The following is a 27,872-nucleotide window of genomic DNA, read 5'->3' as shown; positions in this document are numbered from 1 at the left end:
GCACGCTCCCAGCTCCCCCATCCCCAGCAGGGTCCCTGGGGAGGGCTCCGGTTGGGGGCTGTCCCCGCTGGGTTCCCCCCCTCGGGGGGGTCGCCAAGGCGCTGCAGCCCCTGGGCTCTCCAGGGGGCAGTGGCAGGAGCGGGGCTGGCGTCCTGCTGCTGGTCCCGTCCCGGGGCTGCGGTGACAAGGGGGGGGGGGTCGGATCCTGCCCCTTCCAAAGAGCCTGGATCGAGCAGGTCCCGGTGCACCGGGTCCCGGGACCGAGCAGGGACCGGTGTCCCCTGGTGCCGGGTGGACTGGTACCGGGAAGGTCCCGGTGCATCGGTTCCCGGTGCCCAGCAGGTCCCGGTGCATCGGTTCCCGGTACCTCCCGGGACCGAGCAGGGCTCTACCGAGCGGCTCCCGGTGCCGCCGGTGCCTGCCGGTGCCGAAGCCCCTCCCGGTGCCGGCGGCGCGCAGAGCCCGGGGCGGAGCGGGGGGGCGGAGCGGGAGCCCCGGGGCGGGCTGGACCGGGCCGGGCCGAGCCGAGCCGGGATTAACCGGCGGCTTTGGGGCCGAACCCGCGGAGGGGCCCCGGGACGGCGGCGGCGGTGCCCGGTCCCGTAGGCGCAGTCCCGGGCGGGCGGCCCGGCGGGACCATGCCGGTGATGAAGGGGTTGCTGGCTCCGCAGAACACCTTCCTGGACACCATCGCCACCCGCTTCGATGGCACACGTAGGGCTGCGCCCCGGGACGGCGACGGGGAGGGGGGGGGGGGGGGCGCGGGCAGCGGCAGGCGTTTGGGAAGCGGCGGGGGGCGCCCGGGGCACCGGAGCCCCCCGGGGCGCATCGGGACGCGACTCTCCGCGCTCTCCATCCCCCGGACGGCTTCGGTTCTCCGGCGCCGTGAAGCCCCCGAGGTGACCGGGAGGGTCCCGTGCCCCGCTGCCGGTGCTTCTGGAGGGTCCCGGTCCCGCTCAGCACCAGGGACAGAGGCGCGGCCGGCGGTGCTCGGCGCACCGGGAGGGGTCCGGGGCGCACGGGGGTCCCCGGGGGGAGAGACCCCACCCGGGCACCCCCAGCACGGTCAGCACCGGGCCTGGAGCAGTCCGGGGAGGGGAGCGAGGGGCTGGGTGCTGCCCTGAGCAGCCCCCGGAGCTGGGTCCCGGTGCCAGGGGATGGCTTGGTGGCACAGTGTGTCCTTGTCACACTCACGGCACACTGCGCTGCAGCCACCAGCATGGCCCCTGGGGACCCCGGGGTTGCCCCAGCCAGCTCCGTGCTGGGCACCGGTTCCTTGGTGGTGGAGCTCAGGTGCTGAGCAGGGCCCTGCCCACCACGAGGGAGCAAAGTGTCCTGTGTGCTTGGAGCTACAACCCTGGAAAAGGTGGGCACTGGTAGCTGTGTGTGGGATGGGGGCCCAACGCTGCCGGTTTTGGGGCCACTTCCCACAGCTGGAGGTGCTGGAGCATCCCCGGGAGCTGAGCTCCTCCCCGTGTCCGTGCCCCCGTGCTGGGGCCAGCAGGGATTAAAGCCCTGGCACGTTGGAGAGGGGATTATGCGGGGGTGCCACGTGCCAGCTTCCGGCAGCACCACGCAGCCACCCGGGGATGGGGCTGTGTTCGGCGCTGACCTCACGCCTCCCCAAATTCACCTGGGCCTCCCCCAAATCACCTGGGCCTCCCCAAATCACCTGGGTCCCTTGTGGTGCTGGGAGGGATGAAGGTGATGCTCGGAGCCTGGGGTGTGCCGACACCAGGGGGTTACACCGAGGGTGGCTGAGAGCATCCTGCTTTCATCCTGCATCCTGACGGCACCCTGCTTCCGACGGGCACTTTTAAATAGCGGCCGGCTTTGCGGGTTTGATGCGTCTCTTATCGGCTTTATCTGCCATGGAGAGGGGCTTTAGCCACGGTGATACGTGGTGAGAATTAACCCTGCCTCTCCCACGCAGCCGCTGGGCCCCTCATCCAGGGGAGCTGGCTGCTGCCGCAGGGGCTGTGCCCCCCTTCACCACAAAGCCAATCCCAAATGCAAGCCATGCCAGCCCCTTTTCTTTTTTTCTCCCCCCCCCCCTTTTTCTAATACCACACCCTGGACACCGCGGTAATCCTGGCTCCCCAGAGCCAAAATCTGGCCTTAGTCACAGCTCCCAGCTATTTTTGCTTCTCCAAGCTAATCCTGGGTTGAGCTGTGCCTCCCATCGCACCAGAGCTGTGTGCAGCTCCCAGCCCAGGCTGCGGGGTCCTGGCACCCCTGCTTCCTTGCCACCCTTGCACACCCTTCCTGGGGCTAAAGCACAAAACCATCTGCCCAGCTGGCACTGAGCCCACAGCCCTGCTGGCAGAGCCCCTGCCTGGCCCAGGGCTGGCAAAAGCTTTCCTGGGTGATGCCTCCAGGGAGGCTGCGAGCTCTGGGGTGCTGTGACACGAGGGTTTTGCGTTTCCCCTGCACCTCTTGCCCTGGCTTAGCCCTGACTCGGGGCTCGGTGGCGTTGCTCACGGAGCCAGGAGCTGTGTCGGGGTCTTTCCCCTTCCAGCCCAGTGGGGACCTCCAGGTCCTGGGGGTGGCAGGGCAGGGGGATGAGCTTGTCCTTGGGGTCCCCTGGCTTGGATAAGGGATCAGCCCCTGTTCACAGCATGGGGCACGGTCCTCCACGGCTCTGCTAGCCCACAGGGTGAGCAGGGGGGCACGGGGCAAGCCTCCCTGGTGGCCATGGGTCCCCTGGTACAGATGGAGCGGGGTCTGCGGGCAGGATGGAGACCCGGCTCCTCTTTCCACATGGACCCATGGATGGAGTGGGATTTCTGTGCTCCCCCTTGGGCTGCAGGGCCCATGCGTGCAGCCCCGAGCCCTCAGGGGTTGCCGTGTCTCCTTTCAGACAGCAACTTCATCCTGGCCAACGCTCAGCTCCGCCGCGGCTTCCCCATCGTCTACTGCTCCGACGGCTTCTGCGAGCTGACCGGCTTCGCCCGCACCGAGGTGATGCAGCAGAAGTGCAGCTGCCGCTTCCTCTGCGGGGCCGACACCAGCGAGGCCGTCCTGCAGCGCGTCGAGAAGGTGCTGGAGAGCAAGCAGGAGTGCCAGACCGAGGTCTGCTTCTACAAGAAGGGTGGTGAGTGGCGCTGGGGACCTGTGGGAGGCTCCTGGTGGGGCTCGGCCCTGTGCCGGGCAGCGCAGGGGCTCTCCTGCCTTCCCTCTCCTCTCCTCTCCCCCACCCAGGAGCGGCGTTCTGGTGCCTGCTGGACATCATGCCCATCAGGAATGAGAAGGGGGAGGTGGTGCTCTTCCTCTTCTCCTTCAAGGATATCACGGAGAGCCGGGGCAAGAGCCACCCGGGCGACAAGAATGAGGGTGAGCCGTGGCTGTGGGATGGGGACGGGGAGCAGGGAGCACCAGCAGCGCGTGCAGGGGGCACGTGGAGAAGGGGTTCCCAGCCCCAGCCTGGTTTTGTGTCCCGGCTCGGTGGTGCCACCCACGCGAGGAGGGGTCCCCAGCTCCCCTCTGTTGCTCCAGGACAACGTCTCGTCGTTGCAGAGAAGCAGAGGAGCAAGAAGCCCAGGAGCTCGCACCTGCGGGCGGCGCGGCGGCAGGGCCGCACGGTGCTGCACCGGCTCAGCACCCAGTTCGCCCGGCGCGACCGCAGCGAGATGAAAATCAACCGGGTAAGGAGCCGGGGGCTGTGAGCGCAGCCCGCTCCCCCCAGGAGGCTCTCCCCGTGCCATGCATCCCGCTGCCCCCCGAGGCACCGAAACGCCCTCGGCCCTGAGGCTGCAGCAGGTCCTGACGGTGGTGCCATGGGACAAGCAGAGCTTTTGGCAGCTTTTGGCAGCTCCTCCTCTTCTCATGGATCAGTTGTCTCAAAACCCAGCTGCTCAGGCTCCAGCAGGGCCATGCTTGCCCCAGGGGAGCGCCGTTACCAGGAGCAGCGGTGTCCCCGCGGCACCATCCCCGTTCCAGCCTCTCCTGGGGCTGTGGGGCTCTGGCACGGGGTCCCCACAGCACGGTCAGGAGAGGCTGAGCCTCAGAGGATGGGGTTGGGAGGGCATCAAAGCTATCGCTGCCCATGCAGAGGGTGCTGGTGGGCTCTGCCCCCACCTCATCTGCACCTGAGAGCGTTCTGGGCAGCTGCTGGCGCTGCTGGTGGATTCCTGCTAATGGCATTAGCACGACATTAATTAATTAATGGGCTGTAAGCGGGTGCTCTGTGCCTGCCTTTGTGGGTGACCTCAGCACAGCCTGCACCGTGGCATCGGGGCGGTCAGCTGGGGGCACCCCAGACCCGCAGGAACCAGGGGGATGGGGGCTGCAGCGCAGGGCCGTCCCCGTGCCACCGCCGCCGTTTGCTCCCCCAGAACGTGTTTGAGAGCAAGCCGTCCGTCCCCGAGTACAAAGTGGCCTCGGTGCAGAAGGCCCGCTTCATCCTGCTCCACTGCAGCGTCTTCAAGGCCCTGTGGGACTGGCTGATCCTCCTGGCCACCTTCTACGTGGCCGTCACCGTCCCCTACAACGTCTGCTTCACCGGCACGGAGGACAGCCCCTCGGCCGCCCGCAGCACCATCGTCAGCGACATCGCGGTGGAGATGCTCTTCATCCTGGGTAGGGATGCTCAGCACGGGGCTGAGCACCCATGGGGGCACGAGGATGCTCCTGGATGGGACCAGGGTCGGTCCCCGTCCCCCCAGCCTGGCTGCCCCGGCCGTAGTGGGGTGCTCAGGGCTGTTTTGCTCTCCCCGGGGCAGATATCGCCCTGAATTTCCGGACGACGTACGTGAGCCACTCGGGCCAGGTGGTGTACGAGCCCCGCTCCATCTGCATCCACTACGTGGCCACCTGGTTCTTCGTCGACCTGATCGCCGCCCTGCCCTTCGACCTGCTCTACGTCTTCAATGTCACCGTGGTGAGCGCCGGGGGTCCTGCCGTAGGAACCCACTGCTCCCGGGTCTGCCTGGGAGCCAGCTCGGGGAGCGGGGGAAAAACGGAGACCACAGCTCTCGGGGGAAGCCTCCTGAAAAAGGAAAACGACCTCGGCCAAGCCCAGGGTGCAGCTGGGCTGGGCAGGGAGTGGTGCCCTGAGAGGGGAGGCCACGGTGCAAGGGCACAAGCAGCAGTTGCCTAAAAATGCTGCCAAGGAACTGAGGCTGCAGCCGTCTGGAGGGATCCTCTGGGCTGAAGGCAGCCGAGCTGAGCTGCCCAGGGATTTTCTCCATTGTCCCTGTCCCAGCAGGGTCTGAGCCCAGCGTCTGCTATGGCTCAGCTCCTGCCCCATGCCCCTGCCTGGTCCCATCTCCCTGGGCTCCTCCTGGTGCGGTGCTGGGAAGAGACACAAGGACAGAGAAAGAGATTTGGGCACGGTGGGAGTGCCCGGGGGAGCTCAGCACTGCTGCACATCCGACCCAGCCCAAGCCAAGGCATCTGGCTCTTTGTCCAGGATCCCCAAGGATCCATTTCTTGAGGATCCACTTCATCCATGCTCGGGGAGGGAGCGCTGCCCAGCCTGTCCCGTGGCGGGTGGTGAAGGGTCCCTACCTCGGAGGGGGAGGCCACTGGGGGTCCCCTCCCTGACCCTACCTCCGGGTTCACCCCGGTGCCCTGCTCCCCAGACCTCGCTGGTTCACCTGCTGAAGACGGTGCGGCTGCTGCGGCTGCTGCGGCTGCTGCAGAAGCTGGAGCGCTACTCGCAGTACAGCGCCATGGTGCTGACGCTGCTCACCTCCATGTTCGCCCTGCTGGCCCACTGGATGGCCTGCGTCTGGTACGTCATCGGCCGCACGGAGATGGAGAGCAACGACCCGCTCACCTGGGACATCGGTGAGCGCCGGGGTCCCCGCTGACGGCGGCATTGGAGGGGGGGCGTGCAGCATTTTTGGGTGGCTCCCAACCCCGAAGCGAGATCGGGAGATCGGGGAGGGGACGGGGGCCGTGCCGAGCACCGGCGCTGACCCCCGGCTGTGCTTGGCAGGCTGGCTGCACGAGCTGGGCAAGAGGCTGGAGGCTCCCTACATCAACAGCTCGGTGGGGGGCCCCTCCATCCGCAGCGCCTACATCGCCTCCCTCTACTTCACCCTCAGCAGCCTGACCAGCGTGGGCTTCGGCAACGTCTGCGCCAACACCGACGCCGAGAAAATCTTCTCCATCTGCACCATGCTCATCGGGGGTGAGGCGGGGACGCGGGGACCTCGGGCAGGGCACCGTGGCGGAAAAAGGTGGTGGGGTTGGGGGAGAAGCCCCTTTTTGGCACGCTTTGGCCACCTGGGTGCCCAGTCCTTCCCCGGGTCTGATGCTGCCCTCCCGGCCCCCAGCGCTGATGCACGCCGTCGTCTTCGGCAACGTCACGGCCATCATCCAGCGCATGTACTCCCGCCGCTCGCTCTACCACACCCGCATGAAGGACCTCAAGGACTTCATCCGCGTCCACCGCCTGCCCCAGCAGCTCAAGCAGAGGATGCTGGAGTACTTCCAGACCACCTGGTCGGTGAACAACGGCATCGACGCCAACGAGGTCGGTAGGAGGGTTTGGGCAGGGTTGGAGCAGCCTCCTCGCTGCCCCCCGCCCTGCTCATGGAGCTGGTGGTGATGGAGGGGGGGTGCGTGCAAGCGTGCACGTTTGCTTGTGTCCGTGCCCTGCTGCTGGAGGGCTCAGAGCCGGGACTGGGGCAGGTTCCTGGCAGCACGGGGAGCGGGGACGTGCGGATAGAGCAGAGGCAGCCTTAAATCATCCAGAGCTGGGCTGGATTTACCACCCAGAGCTGCTGAGCGGCGAGGTGCTCCATCGTGCCGGAGCTGGAAGCTCTCCGGCAGCTCCGGGCACCACCGGCACGCCGGCTCCTCTCCTTCCAGCTGCTGCACGACTTCCCCGACGAGCTGCGTGCCGACGTGGCCATGCACCTGAACAAGGACATCCTGCAGCTGCCCGTCTTCCAGACGGCCAGCCGGGGCTGCCTGCGCTCCCTCTCGCTGCACATCAAGACCTCGTTCTGCGCCCCCGGCGAGTACCTGCTGCGCCAGGGCGACGCGCTGCAGGCCAACTACTTCGTCTGCTCCGGCTCCCTCGAGGTGCTGAAGGACAACGCGGTCCTGGCCATCCTGGGTGAGGGTTGCCCCCCCCCGAGTCCTCCCGGAGCACCTCGTGCCGCTCGCACGAGGTGGGGGCTCACCCTATAGCCCATAGCCCACCCTTGTCCTGCAGGCAAGGGGGATTTGATCGGCGCCGAGCTGCCCGGCGAGGAGCGGGTGATGAAGAGCAAGGCGGACGTGAAGGCGCTGACCTACTGCGACCTGCAGCACGTGGGGCTGGGGGGGCTGCGCGAGGTGCTGCGGCTCTACCCCGAGTACGCCGCCAAGTTCACGGCCGACATCCGCCGGGACCTGACCTTCAACCTGCGGGAGGGCGGCGGGGTGGAGGTGGGTGCGTGGCCTCCCTCCCAGGCCCCTTCCCGACCTCGCGTCCCCAGTGCCGGGGATTTATCCGCTCCGTGGTCCCGAGGCTCCGGGGCTGGGGAGGGGGCTTTGGGTCTGCCCCCCCCCGAGCCGTGCACGTACGTCCCGGCTTCTCTCAGCTCCACGCAACCCATGGAGGTTGCAGGCAAAAGCGTTCACAGCGCAGGAGGCTTGGGAACGGGGCTGGAAAGGATTTGGGGACCCCCCAGGGAAGGCAGCCAGGGCGTGCGCCCCCTCCCCAGCACGCTGGGGGCTGCAGGGGGGGCGTTGTGCTGCAGAAATAGCTCCGCACCGCTGGCACGGAGCAGCCGGGGTCCTCCCCAGGGGGGCACCCACCGCCCCCAGGACCTTTACAGGCAGGGAGGGGGCTCCCTAAATCCTAAACGGCCTCACCCGGAGCTTGGGAGAGGCGTAAATAGGTGTAAAAAGGCCGGGGGGGGGAATTGGGGAGGGGGGGCTGCGCACTGAGGTGGGCACGTTAAGGGCACGGGGGCCGCTGGTGGCTGCTCCCCACATACCAGGGGCCCCGCTGAAGGAGGGGGGGGTCAGGCAGAGATTTTGGGGTCGAGGGGGCTGCTGACACCCCCCCCTCCTGTACCTGCAGCCTCGCCCGGACAGCGGTGGCAGCCCGGAGAAGCCCCTTCCCTCCATCCTGGAGGATGGGGAAGGGCAGGATGAGGTCTTCCAGCGCTCGCCCACCGCCCACCGCCCGCTTCTGTCCCCCCCCAGGAGCAGCCCCGCACGCCGGGGGGGGCCGGGGACCTCCTCAGTGCAGCTCCCAGGGGTGGGGGGCAGCAGGGCCAAGAAGCCCCCCAAGCTCCTCATCCCCTCCCTGCACGCCCCCGAACCCCCCGAGCTCGGCCCCAGGTAAGGCCGGGAGGTCTCGGGAGGGTGGAGGGGGGCAAAATGGGGGGGGGGCGAGGACCCATCCTCAGCCCTTCCCCACCCCAGAGTGGTGGACGGGATCGAGGACGCCGGGGGACCCTGGGAAGCCCAAAACTTCACTACGGCCCCCCCGCCACGCAGCGCACCGAGAGGCTCCCCCCCGCCAGGTACAGAATGGGGGGGAGCGGGGTTTTGGGGGGGGGTTCCACGGGGGGGTCCCCAGTGACCTGTGGTGTTTTCCCGGCAGGGTGCGGGGAGGGAGGCCCGGTGCTGGCGGCGGAGGCGGAGGAGGCGAAGGGGAGCGTCCTGAGGCTCAGCGCCGAGGTGCGGAGGGACCGGGGCTGTGGAGGGGGGGAATTTTATTTTGAATTCGTATTTTTTTTTAATTATTTTTTATTTTCATGTTTAATTTATATTTTTTTATTTTTTCCCCAATATTTATTTATTATTTCTTATTTACTATTTTTAATTCTTATCCATTTTTTTTTTTAATTTTTTAATCTTTATTTTTATTTTATTTATTTATTTATTTTTAATTTCCTAATTTTTATTTTTAAATTTTCACTTCAGTTTTATTTTTATTTTTTAATTTATTATTTCAGTTTTTATTTTATTTTATTTTTTATTTCAATCCTTTACTTTTTATCCCTAAATTTTTATTATTTTTTAATTTCAATTTTTATTTCTTAATTTTTATTTTTAAATTTCATTTTTCTTTTTTTAGTCTCAATTTTTATTTTTATTTTTGATTTATTTCATTTCTTCATTTTTATGTTTAATTTTTATTTTTTAAGTTTCTTATTTAAATTTTAACATTTTATTTTATTTGTATTTATTTTCATTTTCATTTTTCTTTTTCTTTTCTTTTTCTTTTATCTTGTTCTTTTCTTTTCTTTTCTTTTCTTTTCTTTTCTTTTCTTTTCTTTTCTTTTCTTTTCTTTTCTTTTCTTTTCTTTTCTTTTCTTTTCATATATTTCTGTCCCCCCCCCAGGGCAGCCGCCTCACCCAGGAGCTCGCCCACCTCAGCCGCGAGCTGCAGCGGATGCTGAAGCTGCTCCAGGGCCTCCCCCCCGGCTGCCCCCCCCGGCTGCCCACCGCCCCCCGCCCCTCCCCGCTGCCCCCCCCCTCCCGGGGCTCCCCCTCCTCCAGCCCCCGGCCCCAACCCTTCCCCTCCCGCTCGGTCCACGCCTCCTCCGCCCCCCCGGGCCCCCCCCGGCCGGGCACGGAGGGGCCGTGCCCGCCCCCCCCCACCGCCCCCCAGCCCCGCTGCGCCCGTTCCTTCCCCGGTTGCTCGGCCGGGGGGGGGCCCCCAGCTCGCCCCCAGCCCCTCTCCAGCTCCTCCAGCTCCCGTTGACCCCCCCCGGAGGCCGCCGCCGCGGGTCGGGGGGCGGCCGGTCCCGACCCCCCCAGCCTTCCCCCCCGCCCCAAATCCACAGCAGGGATTTTGATACCGCTTTTGATACTTTTTTTACCCGCGGGGGCTTTTTTTTTTAAAAAATAATAATCCGCCCCCCCCCCTGGATCCCCCTAAGCCCCCCTCCCGGGCCGCGCATCCCTCCCGTGCCCGGTGCTGCCTGGGGAGCCCCCGGGGGGCTTCTGCCGGGATGGGGGGGGGGGGTGGGTGGTCAAGGACCCCCCCCAGCTCTCCGGGGGGGGTCTCCGGGCTGGGACCCCCCCCAAAAAGGAAGGCAGCTGTGCATTGTCCCCCCCCTCCGTGGTTTCTGCCCCTTATTTTTTTGTCCCCCGACGGTGCTCCCCCCACCCCGGGCATGACCTCTCCTACCCGTGCCCCCCCCCCCCCAAAAAAAAAAAAAAAAAAAAAAGAAAAACACTAAAAAGCAGACAGAAACGGGAAATAAAAAGCTTTATTTTTACTATTTTTACAACTTTGCTGCGACCACAGCCCACCCAAGGTTTGGCGGGGGGCACAGCTCGGCGGGGGGGGGGCAACTGCCCCCCCCCCAATGCACTGGGGTCCCCTATGCACCAGGATACCCCAAAAACTGGGGTCCCCCCAAATCGGGGTTCCCCCCCCCCAGACCGGGATCCCCCCCCAAACCGGGATCCCCCCCCCCAAAAAGGGGTCCCCCCACAAAATGGGATCCCCATTTGTCCCCCCCCCACGTACTGGGGTCCCCCCTACACCGGAGTCTCCCCTGAGCCAGGCCCTTCCCCCCCCCCCCAGCCCCTCCTTTACTGGGGAACCCCCTCCCCGCCCTCGGACTACAACTCCCATCACCCCCCGCGAGGGCCGCGCCGTGACGTCACGCCGCCCTCACTCCCGTGACAGGGGCGCGCCCGGCTAGGCGGGGAGGTGGGCGGTGACCCAGCGGGGAGGGAGGGGAGGTGATGATCGACAGCCAGATCGACCAATAGAATAAAGCCGTGAGCGGAAGGGGTGGGCGGATCCGGAAGCGGAACGGGTAAAGGCGGAAGTGAGGGCCGGGGCCTGCGAGACGCAGCCGCGGCGGGGAGCGGCGCTGCGGGCGGTGAGTGGCGGCGGGGCCGGGACGGGCCTGGAGGAGGGGCGGGGGGGAGGCTCCGGGGGGCTCCTGCCCGGCCCCGATAACCCCGGGCCGCTCCCCGGCTCCGCTCCGGGCCGCGGCTGCCTCACGCGGGCCCGGTTCCCGATGGGCCCGGCGGCGGGGGGGGGAGGCACCGGGGCTCGGGGGGCGCCGCTGGGCCTGGAAGGGGCTGAGGGGGGGGGAGCGGGTCTGGGGCTGGGGGTTGGGCCTGGGGGGTTTTATCCCGCCCGGGGGGGGTCTGCGCTCGGTGCCCCCGGTGCCGGCTGTCGGTAATTGGGGTTTTCGGCGTGATTGGGGCGGTTCCGGGGGGTTGGGGGCTGGGGAGGGGGATGCGGGGCTGAGGTGGGGCCGGGAGGGTCCTGAGCGGGGCCCCGTGAGGGCTGAGCCTTCACCCCGGGGCTGGGGGCTCCTTGGGGGGGGCGGGGGCTGTGCTCGTCAGGAAACTGCGTGGGCTCCCTGGGAAGGGATTGGGGTAGGGGGGTCCCTGGAGGGGGTCCCAGCTCCCCCCTCAGGTGTGGGACCATTTTTGGGGTCCCTGGAGGGGGTCCCAGCCCATCTTCAGGTGTGGGGCCGTGGCCAGGCTGCTCCCCACCTGCCCCCCCCCCCCCCCCCGAGGCCTCTCCTGCTGTGGGATAAAAGGTTGGATGTGGTGCTTGGGGATGTGATTTATTAGGGGACGTTGGTAGCAGGGGGATGGCTCCACCAGAGGCTTTTGGGGGGGCTTTTCCAGCCCTAATGGTTCCTTCCTGATTCTCTGAGACCCTCTGAGGCTGACCGAGTGGGTGCAGGGGGGAGCAGGGGGCTGGTGAAGTCCCCTGGGTGCTGCTCGAGTTATTCCCGGCGATGCTGGGGGAGCCCCAGACTCTGCCCCCTTGATGCCAGCTCCTCTGTGCCCTGCCCAGGGGACAAACCTGATGCTCCCCTGGTCCCCGTTCCCCCCAACTTGTTGCTTCGTGTGGCTGTTGCAGCCCTGACCTCGATGGCTCCCGATCATGAAGGAATTAGAGGGGAGAGGGGCACTGGGGGGGCTCTTTTAAGGGCACAACTCCCATCTCCTCCTCTTAGTTTTACGTGTGGTGGGTCCCCAAACATCTCAGCTGCTCTGCTTGTGGTGTGACAGCTCCTGAGAGTGATCTCAAGGTGGAACCGCGCAGCTTGGTGAGACAAAGGGAGGGATTTCTGATTCCCACAGGCTCGGCGTGCCGTGCTGAGCGAGCTCTCCTGGAATATCCCCCTGATGCTCGCTCCTGCTTTGACTCTAAGCGGGTTTTGGGTCCGTTTGTTGGTTCTGCTGGCTGAGAAGGGGAACGGCGGGGAAAGGTGAGGAGCTTTGCTGGGAGCAGGCTGCCACAAGGCACTGTGTGCTTCCCTCTGAGGTGCTGTGGGCTGGTTCTGGCGCTGTCCCTGTTTAGGGTCAGGGACTCGGGCTGTGAGGTGAGGGAGTGAGGTAAAAGGGGATTCTGGAGAGGGATTGGGGTTAGGGAGCAGCAAGGGGACAGCCAGCTCCACGCCTGGCTGTGAATGCAGCGAAATCCTACACAGGGATGTAGGGAAACCTGACGTTGTGTGATCTTACTGCGAGCAGAGCTGGGTTTGGGTTTGTTGGAGCAAAACCGAGCGGTGTTCTCGCCCCGTGGCTGAACCTCGGGGTGAGGAGTGCTGTGGGGGCTATAACGAGCTCCTTCCCATCCAGTTCTGGTGCATCTGAAGGGGGCCCAGCCCTCGAGTCGCCCCCCAGCCCTGCCCTGGTGCTGCCTGGAGCCTGCAGGGTGCTGGTGACATCCTCCTGGAAGGGCCGGGGGCAGGAAACGAGATGGGAAATGAGATGGGAACGCTTCTAGCAGAGCGGGTGTAGCCTGGAGCGTTTGGGTCAGCGTGCCTAAAAGAGGGCAGAAGGCAGAAACGGCAGCGTCAGCCCTTCCCTCCCCGTGGGACACGGAGTTTGAAGTCCTCTTATGCAACTCCGGTGGAGATGTCGGAGAAACGCCACGGAAACGTCCCAGCTGCTCACCGGGAGCAGCAGGCCTCGCTGGAAGTGACAGCGGGGGACAAAAAACGCTCGGTCTAACCCCAAAACGAAGGCTTCTCTTCCCCCCCCGGAGCACGGGACCGAGCTGCTGGAGCAGCCCGACACAAACAGATAAGAAAACCCCGCTTCTCGTGTTTGCTTTTCTTTGGTGGCGCTCCAAAAAAAAGGAACTGCTGGAGGCAGGAGATGCCCGCGCAGTCTGGAGGAGATAGCATGAAGGTCACGGGCCGTGTTGCAGCGAGGATGGCCGTTCTGGGCCGCGTTAACGAGCTCCTTGTCTCGTTTGTGGAGCAGGTGCTGTCTGCAGGTTTGTTTTCCTGGAGCCGTGGTCAAATTCGAGCCGAGCCTTTTGAGGCCGCGCTGAGCACGGGAGGTAAGAGAGCCTCGCCTGGAGGATTAAAAATGCTGGGTTCTGCTTCGTGCTGATCCAGGCTGTGCTCGTGGGCACCTAAAACCGCAGCACGTCAGCTCCTGTGGGGCAGGGCTGGGTTCTGGTGGTGTCAGGGATAAAGGGAAGCAGGCAGGGGCTGCGGGAGGGAGGCGATGGGGGGCACACGGGGTGTTCTGGTGCCTGGAGCGTGGAGGATTCGCCCCCTACAGCCAGGGAGAAGCTTCTGTGAGGTGAAAGGGGACGCAAAACTCCTCCAGGAGTGGTGTCCTGTAACTTCTGCTCAGTAGGATGCTGCCACCTCTTACCTGCCCCTTTTAGGGCATCTCTCGAGCACCTTGGCCCCGCAGCTGGCCTGAGAGGAGCTTGGCTGAGGCAGGACCGGGGGCTTTGTGCTCCTGGCTCCTCCATCGTGCTGCTCTGAGTTTACTCACGTGTGTGGTTCCTCTGGTGAGCTGCAGCCCTAAAACACTTAGTTGTGTCCTCCTGCAGAGCTCAAACCCTGCTGGATTAGGCAGGGAACTTCCCTGCAGTGCCTGTGCCCGCGTGGTGACAGCTCTCCCCGCTGGCCCTGATTCACCAGGGAGCATCAAAACCCGCAGCTGGAGGGGAGCACCAGCGGGTGGAGTGACTCCTCGCCTCCTTAGGTGTCTTCAGGAACCCCTGGTGAAGAATTATTTCAGCTGAGAGCGCCTTTTGGAAGGGGTTAAACCGGCTAAAAGGAGGCTGAGGGACCGCAGGTGTGGGATCTGAGCACCCCCAGGCTCTGGTGCTGCAGGGATTAACTGCCCGGCAGCGCTGCGGGCTCGGGGATGGAGGGATTTAGGGTTAATGTTTGTCTGGAGCAGCTTCGGTGCCTGGCTGGGGCTACGAAAGGTGTTTGAGGTGGCCTTAAGGTGAGAGTCACAGCTGAAGTTTGCTCAGCTGGAGCTGAGACGGTGACTGGCTGCTGCTGGGGGCAGAGGGCCCCTTGGAGGAAGGGCAGCTCGCCTGGGAAGCTTTTAATGATCAAAAAAACCCAAGGCCGGGGAGCCAGGCCCAGAGCTGCCGACGGCTTCTTGCCTGCGAGGCTGCAATGGGGCTTCAGAGGTGGCCGGGCTGCAGCTTTGGGATCCCCGATGCTGAAGCTGGGTCTGCAGGGAGAGGAGCTGCTGTTACAGGCTTACTGTGCCTGTTCGGGGCTGCAGAGAGCAACAAAAATGCTTTAAATTCTCCTGCACAAACCCCAATTACCTCCAGACTGACACAAACGTGCCCCAGTCTTTGGGGTGCTCAGGTGAGAGGCTGCAGAGGAGCTGTGGGAATGGCTCTGCTGTCGCTGTCTAGGCTGGTTTGGGCCTGGATTTAAGTTTTTAGGGCTTCAGCCTGTGGATCTGGGCCCCTAAAGTGGCCCTGCAGTGGGGGCAGGAGGCTCCTGCTGGCAGAGCTGGCTGCTCCTTTGGGGGCAGGTGAAGCAAAAAAGCGCCCGGTACCTTCAGGGCTCCCTCTGCCAAGGAATTCGTGTACCGCCGTCAGCTGGTTAACCAGAGAAATATTTCACTGGGGCTTTTGTCTCGAGTACTTTGAGTCGGAGCCAACAAATCCCTGGTGAAGTGGGTAACTGGATCCTTCAGAGCGGCCTCTCAACGGCGCTGCCTCTCCAAGCAGCCTTCGCTGCTGGGTGAAGGTGGCAAAAAAAACAGGTTCTGGGCCTCCTGGTGCCTTAAACTTGCAGCTTCCCTGTGCTGGGGAGCCTTGTGGAGTGATGCTGGTGCGGGTGTTAATGAGGGGTGTGATTGTAATTGCCCTGCAGAGCCTGGGGTCGTGGTGTGGGGCTGGTGAGGTGAAGTCCTGTGCTGATCTTGAACATCCTGACATCCGGATGATGCTCCTGCTCTGGGGTGGGCTCTGAGCCTTCTCATTCAGGGCGGCCAAATCCTGAATTCAGCGCTCACGGGAGCCTCCAAGCCCTCGCAGCAGATCCTGAGGGGCACTGAGGAGCAGAAACTGCGACCCTGGGGCTCCTGGTTGCTGGACAGCACCGGGTACGGAGACCTCTCTCTGCTTTTAAAGCATCCCGGCTGCTCCAGGAGCTTGCTGGAGGAAGCTCAGGACTTCTGTATGGATTTGGGGGCTGGTGGGGCAGGGGAAACGCAGCACCTTCCTTCCCCTGCAGGATCTGGTGGTGTTCAAGCTGCTCAGCTTCATCAGCCACAAGAAACAAGCTTGGAGAACAGCTACCTGTGAGTCCTGGCTCTGTGAGCATCCTGCCCTCCTTGTCCTGGCCTCGTGGGCTGCAGCTCGCTGGTGCTGTTGGAGCCTTGCTGCGGTGGTTTTGGTCTGCTCGGCCCGTGATTTGGGGTGTTGTGGGCATCAGAGGAGGTGCTGGGATGCTCAGGCTGCTCGTGAGCATCCTTAGCATGAGACCCTCGGTGCCCTCAGGGTCCCCTGAATGCATCTCAATGATCTGGCAGCTTCTCAGGGGGCACGAAGCCACATGATTGTGCAGGCAGGCCTGAAATTGCCAAGACCTGGGGATTTCAGCAGGCTCCTTGCCCTCTTTTGCTCCGGGAATCCTTTCTGTCCTGTTTTGGGAGGTCAGAGCTCAGCTGAGGCTGGTTCAGGTGGCTCTGGGTGCTGTGGGCTGGGCCCAAATGGTGATGGAGCTCCCCCACCTGCTGACAGGCTGCCCTGGGGAGCGAGCGCAAGGTTAAACGAGCAAAAACTGTTCCTCTGTGGCCTTTTTTTTTTGATGTTTCTTTCTGTGGGGCTGAGGAGGAGCTGCAGGAGGCAGGAACCTCCTCAGGTGGGTGCAGGCAGAGGGCTTCTGCTGTGCCCTCACCCCTGGGTGCTCCTCAAGCAGCTCCTGGCCCCCGCTGCTTCCTCACCATCCAGCAGGACACAGCGCTGCTCATTTTGGCTTCCTATCAGGCTTTCCCATCCTGTCCAAACACATTTGGCCTCCCGTGGACGAGGGGGTGGGTTCCTTGCAGGGCCCCAGCTCTCAGCTGCTTGGCCAGCGCCTCCCAGCCCTACTGGGTGCACTGGTGCCACTGGGCGCACTGGTACCGCCAGCTGCCGCCTGCCAGGGGTGCTCCTGGCGTGCCTGGTTTATCAGGAGCCGGGCTCCTTGCTGCTCCTAATGAACTGCTCTGCGCTTAATGACCCTTTTCATTATGGTAATCCTTTTATACCAGAGCCTAATAGCACTTCTCAGACAAATGGGGCAATAAAAAAGCGTTTAGAAAAGCAAACGTGCTGATGGGCTGCCACAGCCACGCAGGCACACGGGGAGTAAGCCGTGCCTCCAGGTGGTTGGACTCTTCCTGAAGCTGCAGGTGGGTCTGGCAGCTCCTCATCCTCCAGCGAGCACCGGGTGATGCAGATGAGCCCCGTCCTCTCCTGGGCACGCTTGCTTCTTGGCACTGCTGCTGCAAGCAGGGTGCCAGGTGGTGGCTTTCAATCCATCGCTCACCTTGCGAGGGAAATGTGTTCATTCCTTCCCACTTCATCGGCAGCGAGTGAAATCCGGCTCAGGGTGCTCCAGATCTGTCTGCAGGGCTTAAATTTTGGAGGTTTTTGCATTTATTGCACTCAAAAGTATTACTGGATGTCCTGATGCTCGGTGATGTGTGCCTTCACTGCCTCAACCACAGGGTTGGACGGGTTGCTCCAGTCAGTGGCTTCGTGGCTCAGCCTCCCAAACATCTTGCCGTGCTCAAAGCTGCTCCTGGAGGTTTCTTTCCCATCTGCTCGCTTCCTTGGATGGGACTGGTGCAGCTGCAGGCTTCTGGCTTGCCTCCTGATCAAAGCAGCTTCGTGTTGAATGTCTCCGTGAGGCGCAGCGTTCTGCGCTGCTCCTGTTTGGAAGCTGTGGAGCTGGGTGAGCTCTTGGGCTGAATTTGCTGGCTCGAGGCTGCCTGTCGAACCGTGGGACTGAGCTGAAACTCGAAACGGCTCAGGCAGCCTCTTGGCAGTCACAGCCCAGCGGGGTTTGCTCTGAGAGCAGGCATTTGGGACTCGGTGTCTGCTCCTGGTCAGCCTGGATTGCGGAGCCACTTCCAGTTCAGCCCCAGTTCAACGTGCTTTAAGTTTCCTGTTCACAGGAATCGGGTGTTTGCTGGCTAAATTTGCTCTAGGCATAGAAAGTGTTTCCTTGGGGATGTGCTCAGAGCTCGATGAGAGGAGGAATTATCTTTTTGGGGGCTTTTTTTTTTTTTTTTTTGCAGTTGTCTTTGACAAGAAGCTTGCTCCGGGAGCTGAAGGAAGGCGGTGATCCGGAGCAGATGCAGTCGGTTGCAGCATTTTGTCAATGACAGGAAGTGGGAGTAGTGATGGGTACAGGAAATCTGCCTGGATCCCTGTCGCCCTGCGCTCCCGGAGTATTCCTGTCCTCAGCTGCAGGCAGATCCCAGCTGGCAGCACTGAAACGCCCGGAGCTGAGCTGGCTGCACACCAGCCTGCCTGCTGCTTGCGGTGCTGCCGTGCTCCTGCACAGCACCGGAGCCTTGGGGCTGCTGCACCGCATGTAGGTGTTGCCCCTGCACCCTGATAACGCTGTCTAGACGGCGTTTGGTGATAAGGACCCGTCCGCAGCAGTGATGGGAGCAGCTGCTTTCTGTCTGTGAGCGCAGCCTGTGCCCGGAGCACGGCTGCTGTCACAGCCCCTCAGGGCAGGCATCCTCGAGGCTGCCTTAGGACTTGTCTCGGAGGCAGTGTTTGATAGCTATGGGTTTTAAGTTAATAGTAAGGGCCTTTGAGCAATGCTGAATGTAGAAATTTTGACTGTTCTGTGCTCTGGGGGGCTGGCAGCCAGCTCTGCTTCCCGTTACGGTGTCCGTGGAGCTCCTGAACAGCTCTGCGGTGCTGTGGAGCTGCGATCTTGTGAACCTGGGAGAGGAGGAAGGAGCTAAAGGTCAGCTGCTAAAGGTCTCCCGTGAACTGAGTAATTCTTTTAACAGACAGAGCTCTAATAAGCTGCCTGGCATCCTGGCTGATCTCTGCTTGCCTCGCCCTAGCAAGGTGTGTGTGGAACATCACACAGAGGGGAGGAAGGGCTGCGTTACCATCTCTGAGGGCTTCAGACACCTTCAGATCCTGCTGCAGGCGCTGCTGGTGGATGGAAACTACCAGATAACCTTCCACAGGGGGAAGGAGCCAGCAGCTGCCCGTGCTGATGGTGGCAGCAGGTCAAAAAAAAAAACACCCTCTGGACCTGCTCCCCGAGTGTGTCGCTAACTCTGACCTCCTCTTCCAGTTGCAACCTGCCTCCAGGTGGATCCAGCGCCCGACCTGCAGCCACCCCCCTAACTCTTGGCACTCCTGCACTTAGACCACAATGGCAGGTCGAGGTGGAGCTGCTCGACCGAATGGACCAGCCGCCGGGAACAAAATCTGCCAGTTCAAACTCGTTCTCTTAGGAGAGTCAGCAGTGGGGAAATCCAGCCTCGTCCTGCGCTTCGTGAAGGGGCAGTTCCACGAGTACCAGGAGAGCACGATTGGAGGTGAGTGCCCGCTCCAAGTGGCTGTGCTTACAAGATGCTGACCCCCAGGGGTATCAGGAGTATTAATGGCTACTTCAGTCTGGTTTTTGACTATAAATAGTCAAGGAGCTATCAACTTTTAACTCTTGGTCTGCAATTTGGTAGCGTGAAGATCTGTGTTAGAGAATAGTGCTATGGCAACCACGAGTGCTCTGCCTCTGAGGTATCTTTACTGCCAGTACTTGAATTCCTATTCCTAATTAGAACCGAGGCCTTCAGCTTGGTTTATAGCCCTTTAATTATGTTTTCAGATGAGGAGCTGGGTTCTCAGGGTGGTTTCTAGCCTGATACTGTAATTCCACAGCTCTTTCGGGTCTTTTAGGGTTCTTCAGCTTAAAATCATTAGCGTGGTGTCACCAGTGAAAGGTCAGGCAGCACCCAGCTCCCTGAGCAGTGATGTGAGGAGGTGTGCAATGAGAAGGCTCGGTCTGTAGTAACCCTGTAGTAACCCATGCAGGGGGTAAGTAGGGCTAAAAGTAGAGTTTATGGGCAGGCAGGGCTTAAAGCTCTGTGGAGGGCCATGTGGGCAGTCTGCTGTTGTACAGGCTCTGTATCTGAGCCTGGTTGTGCTACAACTGCAACGACAGTGTGGTATTATGCTTACTGGAACTAGAAAATGACCAGTTTCTGAACTGGGGAGCGTGGTGTAACTGGGCTGACTTCCCTGCTTTGGTAGGGGGTGCTCTCCAAAGCTAATCCTGGGGGTGTTGGAGTAGCACTGTGTGACCTGAGTGCTGGCTGCTGGGGAAGGAGGAGCAGCGCTGCTCAGCTGGCTGCTGCTTGCTGGGCTCTCGGAGCCCCCTTCCTGCTGGCTGCTTGATGGCTCTTGGGTTTGTGTGTGTGAGTAGCTCGATAATTCAGCAGAGCTGCAACTTCCACGGCGAGAGGCACTGCGCTGGCCCACCTGGGGCTTCTGCCAGCTCCTGTGCAAAAGCAGAAGTGCCCTGAGCTGCTGGCTCTCGCTGCAGGGGCTCTCCAGCTGGAGGTGAGGCAAACACAGCCCTTCTCTTTCAGCTGCCTTCCTAACGCAGACGGTCTGTCTGGATGACACAACGGTGAAGTTTGAGATCTGGGATACGGCGGGGCAGGAACGGTATCACAGCCTGGCACCCATGTACTACCGAGGTGCCCAGGCAGCCATTGTTGTCTACGACATCACTAACACAGTGAGTACTGCACCAGGGCCCTGCCTGTTTGGTGGGATGAGGCGTCTACATCTGTACCTGATGCTTCTTGGCCCCCTGGGGGTGTTGGGTGTAGGGTCCCTGGCAGTACTAGCCTGCAGGTACTGGGTTTCTTGAAAACCAGCAGCCTCTTCCTCGGTTCTGACCAAGGCTGTCTGAGCTGATAAAGGATCCTGCTACAAAGTGCTGGAGAGGCAGAATGCTTCTTACAGGAAAGGCTTGTTCTAAACATATCTCCACGGAGCATTAATAAGAGGCTGCCCTTCCTGACTGCCTCCTGTTTGCTTCCAGGACACATTTGTACGAGCCAAGAACTGGGTGAAAGAGTTGCAGAGGCAGGCTAGCCCCAACATTGTAATTGCACTAGCAGGAAACAAGGCAGACCTTGCTACCAAGAGAGCCGTGGACTTCCAGGTAAGTGGGAACCTGGTTCAGTTGCTCCCTGAGCGGTCCCGAAAGCAGCTTTGCATCATCTGGGGGTTTGGTGTCTATGTCCAAATTGCTTTGGGATGTGATGAAGTTGGAGATTCATGCTAAGAACCCCAAGGATGTCCCTGGAAGGGAATTCTAGCTTGCCTTCTCTTGCTCTCATAGCTCTTGTTGGTAACAATTACAATAAGTTATGAGAGCCTGTAGCACAAGCTTGTGTTTTCAGTCCCTGCTGCTGCCTTACTAACACATTGCTGAAGACAGCACCGGATGAAATCGTGTCCCTTACCTAAAATACACCTGAAGCTTGTTTTCTAGTCATCACTTGAGCTCTTAGCTCAGACTAAGGCAGAGCTCCTATCTCCCAGACCACTGCACAACCGAAGCACAAGGTGCTTTGTTGCTCGAGACATGCTGTGTCCACACACAGCCTGTGCTGCTGTGCCCCCCCCCCTTCTGGGGGGATGCCAGCCATGCTGGCTGGTCCTTGGTATGCATCTTCCAGCTGTCCTGGGCAGGCAGGGCTTGGGGCTGGGGTGGGAATGTGTGGCTTAGGGCAGAGGCTGCCTTCAGCGTTCAGTTTGCCAAGGAGTGAAGCGTGTGAGGCCTGCTCGGGCCTCCTCCTGGCAGGATGCCTTTATCACTCCTCTGTGATTGTTTCTAGGATGCACAAACATATGCAGATGACAACAGCTTGCTGTTCATGGAGACGTCGGCGAAGACAGCGATGAATGTGAATGAAATCTTCATGGCAATAGGTAACAGTTTGTGTGGAGAAGATGTTTGGGGTGGCTCTGAGCACCAGCAGCCCCCTGGCAACCACGGGAGCTCCTGGATCAGCCAGGTTCTGGAGGCTCTTACTGGAGGACGTGACCAGTTGGCTAAAGTTTCATCTAAGGTCACTCAGGCAGTTCCGAGTGCTTGGAGCCTTTGCCCTGTGAGCCCTATTTGCCCTCTGTTTGTCTGGTGAATGAGGATGGAGCAGAACTGACAGCTAAAACTAAAAGTGGGTTTGTTTAATGTGCTTGTGCTGCCAGCAGTGTCCAGTCCCAGACTTCTGAAGAGGCAAAGGCTTGGGCCAAAGCAGGCTGAGCCCAGCTTGTGCTCTACAGCAGGGAGGAGATCTCTCTATAGAGGAGCCTACTAATGTCTTGCTTCTTTCTAGCCAAGAAACTGCCAAAAAACGAACCCCAGAATGCTCCGGGTGGTCCGGGCAGGAATCGGGTGGTGGACCTTCAGGAGAGCAGTCAGCCCAGCAGGAGCCAGTGCTGCAGCAATTGAGCAGCCCATCCCACCCGCCGGGGCCCTTGAAGGACGTGACTGGAATCCATGCTAACAATCGCACTTACCGTAGAGCGGCCGCTGCTGGTGGCTGCTGTGATTTCTCCATCCCTTTCTGATCATAGGCTGGAGGGGAGTTCTTCCACCTGCACCTTTCTGTACAAATACTAATTAAATTCTAAGTCTTAAGTCACTTTTTTAATATATGAACTTCTCTTCCCTCTTCCTGGTGGTGGTGGATGCACGACCTGGTGTCTGCCCAGCCAGCTCATCCCTTCCCACGGGTGAGGGCCAGCAGCACCCAGGTCCCACAGTACTGTAGTTCACTATGGGAAACAAAAGGGATATTGAGACTAGACAACCTTGGTTCAAATTACCCACGTGTAAAAGCTGAGGCTAATACCAGTACGATATGCCTAGAACAACCACTAAACTGTAGCATTATAGAGACAAACTCTGGCTCTTCGGCCACCTATTGACCAAATCAATTATGAGTATTTTGGGGTGGGGCAGAGGGAAGCAAAACTGGTTTCTTCTGTATTTTGTATTGTATGTTTCTTCATGTAACCAATCAGTATCTTGTCAATATAGTACATACAACTAGCTGCCTGTTGTCTTTATTTGTGTTGGACTCTAGCATGCCAACTCTTTTCTATCTCTGGTTCTGTCGTAATGCACTAATCCTGTTGCAACTTTTTTGCAAAGATCTTGTATAGAAAACTCGTCCTTTTTTTTTTTTTTGATGGTTGTGATGCCACTAATGTTAACCCTACTCTGGTGTGAATGCACATGGTTTACCGATGTACAGGGGTGGGGTGGGGGAAACCCCAGCTAACCTGTCAGTGGGAGCTCTGTATTGCCTGTAATTCCACACAGCACGAAGGGAGGTATTAAAACGGCTTCTGTTGCCAGACTCTAACTGATGTTGGCTGCTGCCTAGTGCCTAATGCAATGTCTTATGCATCCTGGTATTTAAGAGGAACTGTCAACCTAGTCTTCACCACAAACTTCAGTTTCGTGTGATTAAAAGAAAATTTTTATAAACCTACCACGATCAACAATGTTCGTGTTTCTTGACCAAGCCAGGAGGGGAGTGGACCAGAACATCTCTGCTGGAGGCTGAGGTGGGCTGGGGTGCCTGTCCCCCAGCTCTGCAGCCAGGCACAGCTCTGTAAGGGACGTGTGGCCTTCCTCCCCTGCCTGGGGAGGCATGTGCTGCTTTCTTCAAGTCTGAACTTTTTCCTCAAGCCCTCATTTCCAGCTTCTGAGGCAGGAATGCCTGCATGGAGGTGCAGAGAGGTCTTTGCTGCTGCTAACGAGGAGGATGGAGGTGGTTCAGTGTGCTTGTGGTGCTCTGGGCAGCAGTGTATGAGGAAGCTTCAGGTAAACAGTGAGAGCTGTTCATCACCTAATGCTGTGAGGGTGACGGCAGCACAAGGCTGGGAGAGGAATTCAGAGCTTACATCATACCTGGGCAAGGGACAAGCTTGGGCTCAGTGTGGGCGAGTGTCTCTCCCTGTAGAGGATGGGGGCATTGGAAGATGCTCGGTCCTGGTGCTGCTGGGTGGACTTGAAGATCCTTCAAGCCAGGGGAGATCAGCAGAGGCAGTTTGGACAAACAGACCTGCCCCTCGCAGCTCTGCTTGGCTGGCTGGGCCAGGTGCTTGTGGGAGCACAAAGGTTGTGCTGTGCCTGTGCTTGAGCCTGCTGCTGCTGTCAGTGGGTGTGTGCGTGCAGCAGAAGCTCTGAGGAAGCACAGCTGCAGCCAGCTGATGGCCCTGGGCAGGACCTGCCCTTGGCTTGCAGCCTTGGGGCTGAGGGAGCTCTGCTGGGTAGCTGCAAATCTTCTGTGCCAACAACCACAGCTCCTGGGGGCTTTGTCCTGCGTCCAAGGTCTTGGCACGCTCTGCTCCTGCTGCTTTTCCTTAAAAGCTTCTTGGGTGTGAGATTGCAGCCCCGCAGCTGTGGGATGGGGAAAGGTCTGGAGCAGCGCAGTGACCGGGTTCCTAATGCATGGCTAGAGCTGAGGGCTGCTGGTGTGTGGGCTCCAAAAACCACAAACGGGACCCTCACCTGCTGCGTGGGGTGCTGCTCGTTTCCATCCCCTGCGCTGGAGCCTGGCTGCTCACCTGCTGGAGGAGCTCAGGACCCTTGGGGTTATCTGAGATCCCATCGCTTTCAGTACCTGTGGATTCCCCCAGAGCAGGACCTGTCGGGCAGGAGCTTCCCTGCTCCCACCTCCAGCAGTTCTGTGAACACAAAGCAAGGTGCTGTTGCCATCTGCTGGCTTCTTGCACGAGCCTTGCTGGTTGACGGGGCTTCATTTCTGGCTCCTTCCTCGCCTCTTGGGCTCCCACCTCCCCAAAGGAGCCTGCGGTGCCCCAAGGGGCTTGCTGCTGCCCCAGCCTGTGTGGTTTGGCTGTAACGGGCTGGGATTTGGGGCAGGGGCTGTGCCCCTGGCACTGTGCTGCCATGGGGAAGGGCTGTCTGAGCTCCGAGCAGCCTTGGCACAAACAGATGTGCCTGCCTGCACGCCTGCTGCCTGCCCGGGCCTGGCCACGAGTCCCGTGGTGGTGGCACGCTGTGCTTCACCCTCCCTGCTGTTGGCATCCCAGAGACATCTCCAGCAGCCCCTTGCCAAGCTGCCTGGGGGAAAACTGGCTGTAATGGGGACAGCCTGTTCCTAAATAGGTCCTCCAGCACGGTCACCTTCCTATTTAGTGGCATTATTCAGGGGTGTGAGGGCTGCGGAGCTGGTGGAGGTGCTGGCAGCAGTGTGGGCAGGGGGTGAAGGCAGCTCCCTGACCGTACAGGAGAACAGGGCTGATTTCCCCCATCCTGAGCTGCGTGGTGCTGGCAGATCCCTTCCCCTGAGGTCTGCTGTCAACCCCTTTTTGTGATCCCTTAAGGCACCAGGAGCAGAGGGGCTTTTCCCTCTCTATATCCACTGAGAGCTGAGCCCAGCGCCTCGCCTCCCCACCAGTCATCCCCCCCCCAAAAAAAATCACAACAACCATATTCTATGCAAAAGTATTTTTATTGGGTACAAAAGCAACATTCCAGTATAGTGAAAAACATGACATCAGTGCTGATGGAGCTTGTCCGGGCTAGAACCCGACGCTTGCTGCTGGCTCCTCTGGTCCCCGTGCGGGCCATCGGGTCCGGTCCCATCACGCCTGGGTTTTGCTGGCATCCTCAGGGGCTGCTCCGGGCTGTGGGGCTGCGGGGCTGACCTGGATGGGCACGTTCCTCTCCGGGGCAGCCGGCAGGGCCAGCCGGGGGGCTTCGATGCGGAGCTGCCCCTCCTTGGACAGGGAGCAGCTCAGGGCTTCGGCGTCCACCTCCTCGGGCACGTCCCACTCGCGCTTCAGCACCTCGTACTTGTAGGAGAAGGAGCCCTTCTCGTCGACGTTCTGCGTCTCCTTCTGCCCCACCAGCACCACCTTCCTGCCCACCACCTTCACCGACAGCTCCTCGGGGGCAAAGTTCTTCACGTCCTGGCAGACGGAGAAACCCTCCCCGGAGCCCTGGGTGGCGACCGCGCTGGCGCTCGGGGCTCGCTCGGCGGCGATGGGGCCTTGGCTGCTCAGGAGCTGCTCGAAGCTGCTCATGAACTGCCGAGCTTTCTCCATCTCCTGCTGCAGCTCGCTGAAGATGGTCTCGGCGTGCGGCCAGAGGGTCTTCACCGTGCCCAGCCGGGTGGCCAGGGAGCTGGAGGCGAAGGGAGCGAGGTGCATTCGGCAAAGCATCGCTGCTGCTGCTGCTGCTGCTGCTGCTGCTGCTGCTGCTGCTGCTCTCGGGCTCTTTCCTCTTCTGGAGGCTGGGAGCGCTATGCCCCAGCTCCGCCGCCTGCAGCTTTTATTTCCCTGCCCGGGAGGAGTGGCCTCATCCCTTGCGTGGCGTCATCCCTGGGGAGAAGAGCAGAGCTCTTTCTGGCCCGTTCCAGCTCATTCTTGTTACTCATCGCAGAGGAGAGGCGCCTCTTACCTCATGGCCAGCATACCTTCGCCCTTAGTGTTGCCGCGCTGCTCTCCTGGATTATAATTAGCAGCATCACCTCAGCCTCCAAACGAGATGCCTGAGCCACCCCTGCCAAAAATCTGTGGCCTTTCTGGTTCCCAGGCAGGGAATAGGGCTGGGCTCCTCTCCTCGCTGCCTCTCCCTCCCCTCACCGTGGCCCATTCCCTGCGTTTTCTGCCCCCCACCCCACTCACAGGACCCCCCGCAACCCCATATCCCATGCATGGGGGAGTGTTGCCCACCCCGGGACCCCCAGGTGACATCAAAGCAAGCCACAAGACCCCCCCCCCAGGCAGGCAGGGTACACGGGCACCGTGTTGGGGGGCTGGTACGGGCGTCCCCAGCACAGGGGGGGGCTGGAAAGTGCGAGAGGTGCCCGGCAGCAGTGACGCAGGGACACGTAGCCGTAGGGGGTGGGACCGTCCCGCTTGCTGAAGTGAGCACAACATAACTCGTGCTGTAGCACGGGGCCACGGGGAGGGCTTTGTTGCCCCCCCCCCCAAGTCCCCGGGACCAGCGGTCCCGTGTGCTGCATCACGGTGGCTCTGCAGAAACCTGAGCCCCCGGCGGTGACCGCAGCGCCCTATTTGGGGCGGGTGACTCGTCCCCAGAAGCAGGCGCTGCTATTTCGGCTGCCGGCTAATCAGCCGCTCAAAAATAGGCGATGGCTCCGGGAGGGTGCGTGGGGAGAGAGAGAGCGTTCTGGAAGGGGCACACCCCTGGGGAGGCGAGGATAAAACCCGCGCGTCCCAGCCCCAGCCCAGCACTGCTCCAGCCCCAGCGCAGAGCTCCAGACGCAGCACAGCACCAGCAGCAGAGATGCTTTGCCGCCTGCACTTCATGCCTCCAACCTCTGGGTCCCTGTTCCCATGGCTGGGACCCATCCGCACCCTCTGGCCGCATCCAGACACCCTCTTCGCTGAGCTGGAGAGAGAAATACGGATGGAGATGGAGAGGGCTCGGCAGTTCATGAGCAGCTTCGAGCAGCTCCTGAGCAGCGGGAGCAGCCCCGGCCGCGCCAGCATCACCGCCGAGCGAGCCCCGAGCACCAGCGCTGCCCTGACCCAGGGCTGCGGGGAGGGTTTCTCCGTCTGCCAGGACGTGAAGGACTTTGCCCCCGAGCAGCTGTCGGTGAAGGTGGTGGGCAGGAAGGTGGTGCTGGTGGGGCAGAAGGAGACGCAGAGCACGGACGAGAAGGGCTCCTTCTCCTACAAGTACGAGGTGCTGAAGCGCGAGTGGGACGTGCCCGAGGAGGTGGACGCCGAAGCCCTGAGCTGCTCCCTGTCCAAGGAGGGGCAGCTCCGCATCGAAGCCCCCCGGCTGGCCCTGCCGGCTGCCCCGGAGAGGAACGTGCCCATCCAGATGCCACCGGCGGTAGCACAGCAGGCGGCCGGCGCCGAAGACGGAACCGAGAGGGCCAAGGCGTGATGGGGAGCGCCGCGGGGCCGGGCTGAGCCCGGCTGCTGGGGCAGCCGCCGGCCGCAGAGCGGGGCCGTGCCGGCCCAACGTGGGTCGTTGGGGGGGGGTCTTTGGCCAAAGCGCGTGGATTTTTTTGATATTTAATAAATATTTGTGACTTTTACACACGTGGCTCGCGAGTTGCTGAACTGTCTGACCCCTACCTCGCTGTGCTCATCAAGCAGCCGGGGGCACAGCCGTGTCCCCCCTTCCCCTTGGTGGAGGAGGGTGGCTGGGGGGGCTCCGTCCCCCGTTTGGCCCCCAGCAGCCCCCCCTGCAGCCCAGGCGGCAGCACCCTTGGGTGCCCCAGCACCCTGGGAGGAAGCAGCCCTGGGATTTCGGGTTTGGGGCCCTGGCACCCGAGCCGTGCCCCGTGCCCCCCCCCCGCGCTATTGCTGGCACCTTCCAGGCGCCGCCGGGCTTGGCGCGAACCCTCCGGCCGCCAAGCCACGCCCCCTACTGAAATCCGCGCGTGTCTTTCCATATATGGGAAAAGGGGCGGTCCCTCTCCTACACACCGCGGGAACGGGGCGGGGCCACGCCCCATATTCGGCGTAGGGGGCGTGGCGCGACAGGTAGGCGTGGCCTCACCTGCTCTGTAGGTGAGAGGCGGGGCCTCACCCATATATGGCCAAGAAGGGCGTGGCCTCGCTCCACATTAGGCGAAGTGGGCGGGGAGATGGGCGTGGCCACATACCATATTTGGCAGCGCAGCGCGGGGCGCACCGCGGC

General features: G+C 61.2%; 4 protein-coding genes across 4 annotated transcripts; 3 read left to right on the top strand and 1 right to left on the bottom strand.

Moving 5' to 3' along the window:
* Positions 1-638: 638 nt before the first annotated feature.
* On the top strand, positions 639-18,535 carry KCNH4 (potassium voltage-gated channel subfamily H member 4). Its single transcript, XM_032202531.1, has 16 exons — positions 639-714; positions 2,861-3,094; positions 3,202-3,333; positions 3,517-3,644; positions 4,335-4,578; positions 4,722-4,879; positions 5,583-5,790; positions 5,942-6,136; positions 6,282-6,481; positions 6,820-7,069; positions 7,169-7,383; positions 8,024-8,286; positions 8,371-8,471; positions 8,552-8,628; positions 9,296-9,365; positions 18,483-18,535. The coding sequence occupies exons 1-16, from the start codon at positions 639-641 to the stop codon at positions 18,533-18,535; spliced, it is 2,604 nt and encodes an 867-aa protein (XP_032058422.1).
* RAB5C (RAB5C, member RAS oncogene family) lies at positions 10,727-22,710 on the top strand. The gene is made up of 6 exons (XM_032202884.1): positions 10,727-10,793; positions 18,483-18,729; positions 19,783-19,934; positions 20,244-20,366; positions 21,046-21,139; positions 21,547-22,710. The coding sequence occupies exons 2-6, from the start codon at positions 18,564-18,566 to the stop codon at positions 21,660-21,662; spliced, it is 651 nt and encodes a 216-aa protein (XP_032058775.1). The 5' UTR covers positions 10,727-10,793; positions 18,483-18,563; the 3' UTR covers positions 21,663-22,710.
* Positions 22,711-24,784: 2,074 nt separating this feature from the next.
* LOC116498581 (heat shock protein 30C-like) lies at positions 24,785-25,411 on the bottom strand. The gene has a single exon (XM_032202916.1). It carries the CDS (start codon positions 25,409-25,411, stop codon positions 24,833-24,835), a length of 579 nt encoding a protein of 192 aa, XP_032058807.1. The 3' UTR covers positions 24,785-24,832.
* A 1,090-nt stretch (positions 25,412-26,501) lies between these two features.
* On the top strand, positions 26,502-27,110 carry LOC116498609 (heat shock protein 30C-like). The gene has a single exon (XM_032202960.1). The coding sequence runs from the start codon at positions 26,502-26,504 to the stop codon at positions 27,108-27,110; it is 609 nt and encodes a 202-aa protein (XP_032058851.1).
* The last annotated feature ends 762 nt before the right edge of the window (positions 27,111-27,872 follow it).

Source organism: Aythya fuligula, chromosome 24 (assembly GCF_009819795.1).
Source record: "Aythya fuligula isolate bAytFul2 chromosome 24, bAytFul2.pri, whole genome shotgun sequence".
NCBI classification, from domain to species: domain Eukaryota; kingdom Metazoa; phylum Chordata; class Aves; order Anseriformes; family Anatidae; genus Aythya; species Aythya fuligula.
The sequence above is the reverse complement of the archived record's forward strand: the minus strand, read 5'-3'. Positions and strand labels throughout refer to the sequence as shown.

Bases quoted from the DNA above. Each gene is read 5' to 3' on its own strand.
- LOC116498581 (XM_032202916.1), bottom strand. From the start codon at position 25,411: ATGCTTTGCCGAATGCACCTCGCTCCCTTCGCCTCCAGCTCCCTGGCC.
- LOC116498609 (XM_032202960.1), top strand. From the start codon at position 26,502: ATGCTTTGCCGCCTGCACTTCATGCCTCCAACCTCTGGGTCCCTGTTC.
- KCNH4 (XM_032202531.1), top strand. From the start codon at position 639: ATGCCGGTGATGAAGGGGTTGCTGGCTCCGCAGAACACCTTCCTGGAC. The intron at 8,472-8,551 runs GTACAGAATGGG...TTTTCCCGGCAG, and splicing joins GAGAGGCTCCCCCCCGCCAG to GGTGCGGGGAGGGAGGCCCG. The intron at 9,366-18,482 runs GCCTCCCCCCCG...CTCCTCTTCCAG, and splicing joins GATGCTGAAGCTGCTCCAGG to TTGCAACCTGCCTCCAGGTG.
- RAB5C (XM_032202884.1), top strand. From the start codon at position 18,564: ATGGCAGGTCGAGGTGGAGCTGCTCGACCGAATGGACCAGCCGCCGGG. The intron at 20,367-21,045 runs GTAAGTGGGAAC...GATTGTTTCTAG, and splicing joins AGAGAGCCGTGGACTTCCAG to GATGCACAAACATATGCAGA. The intron at 21,140-21,546 runs GTAACAGTTTGT...GCTTCTTTCTAG, and splicing joins TGAAATCTTCATGGCAATAG to CCAAGAAACTGCCAAAAAAC.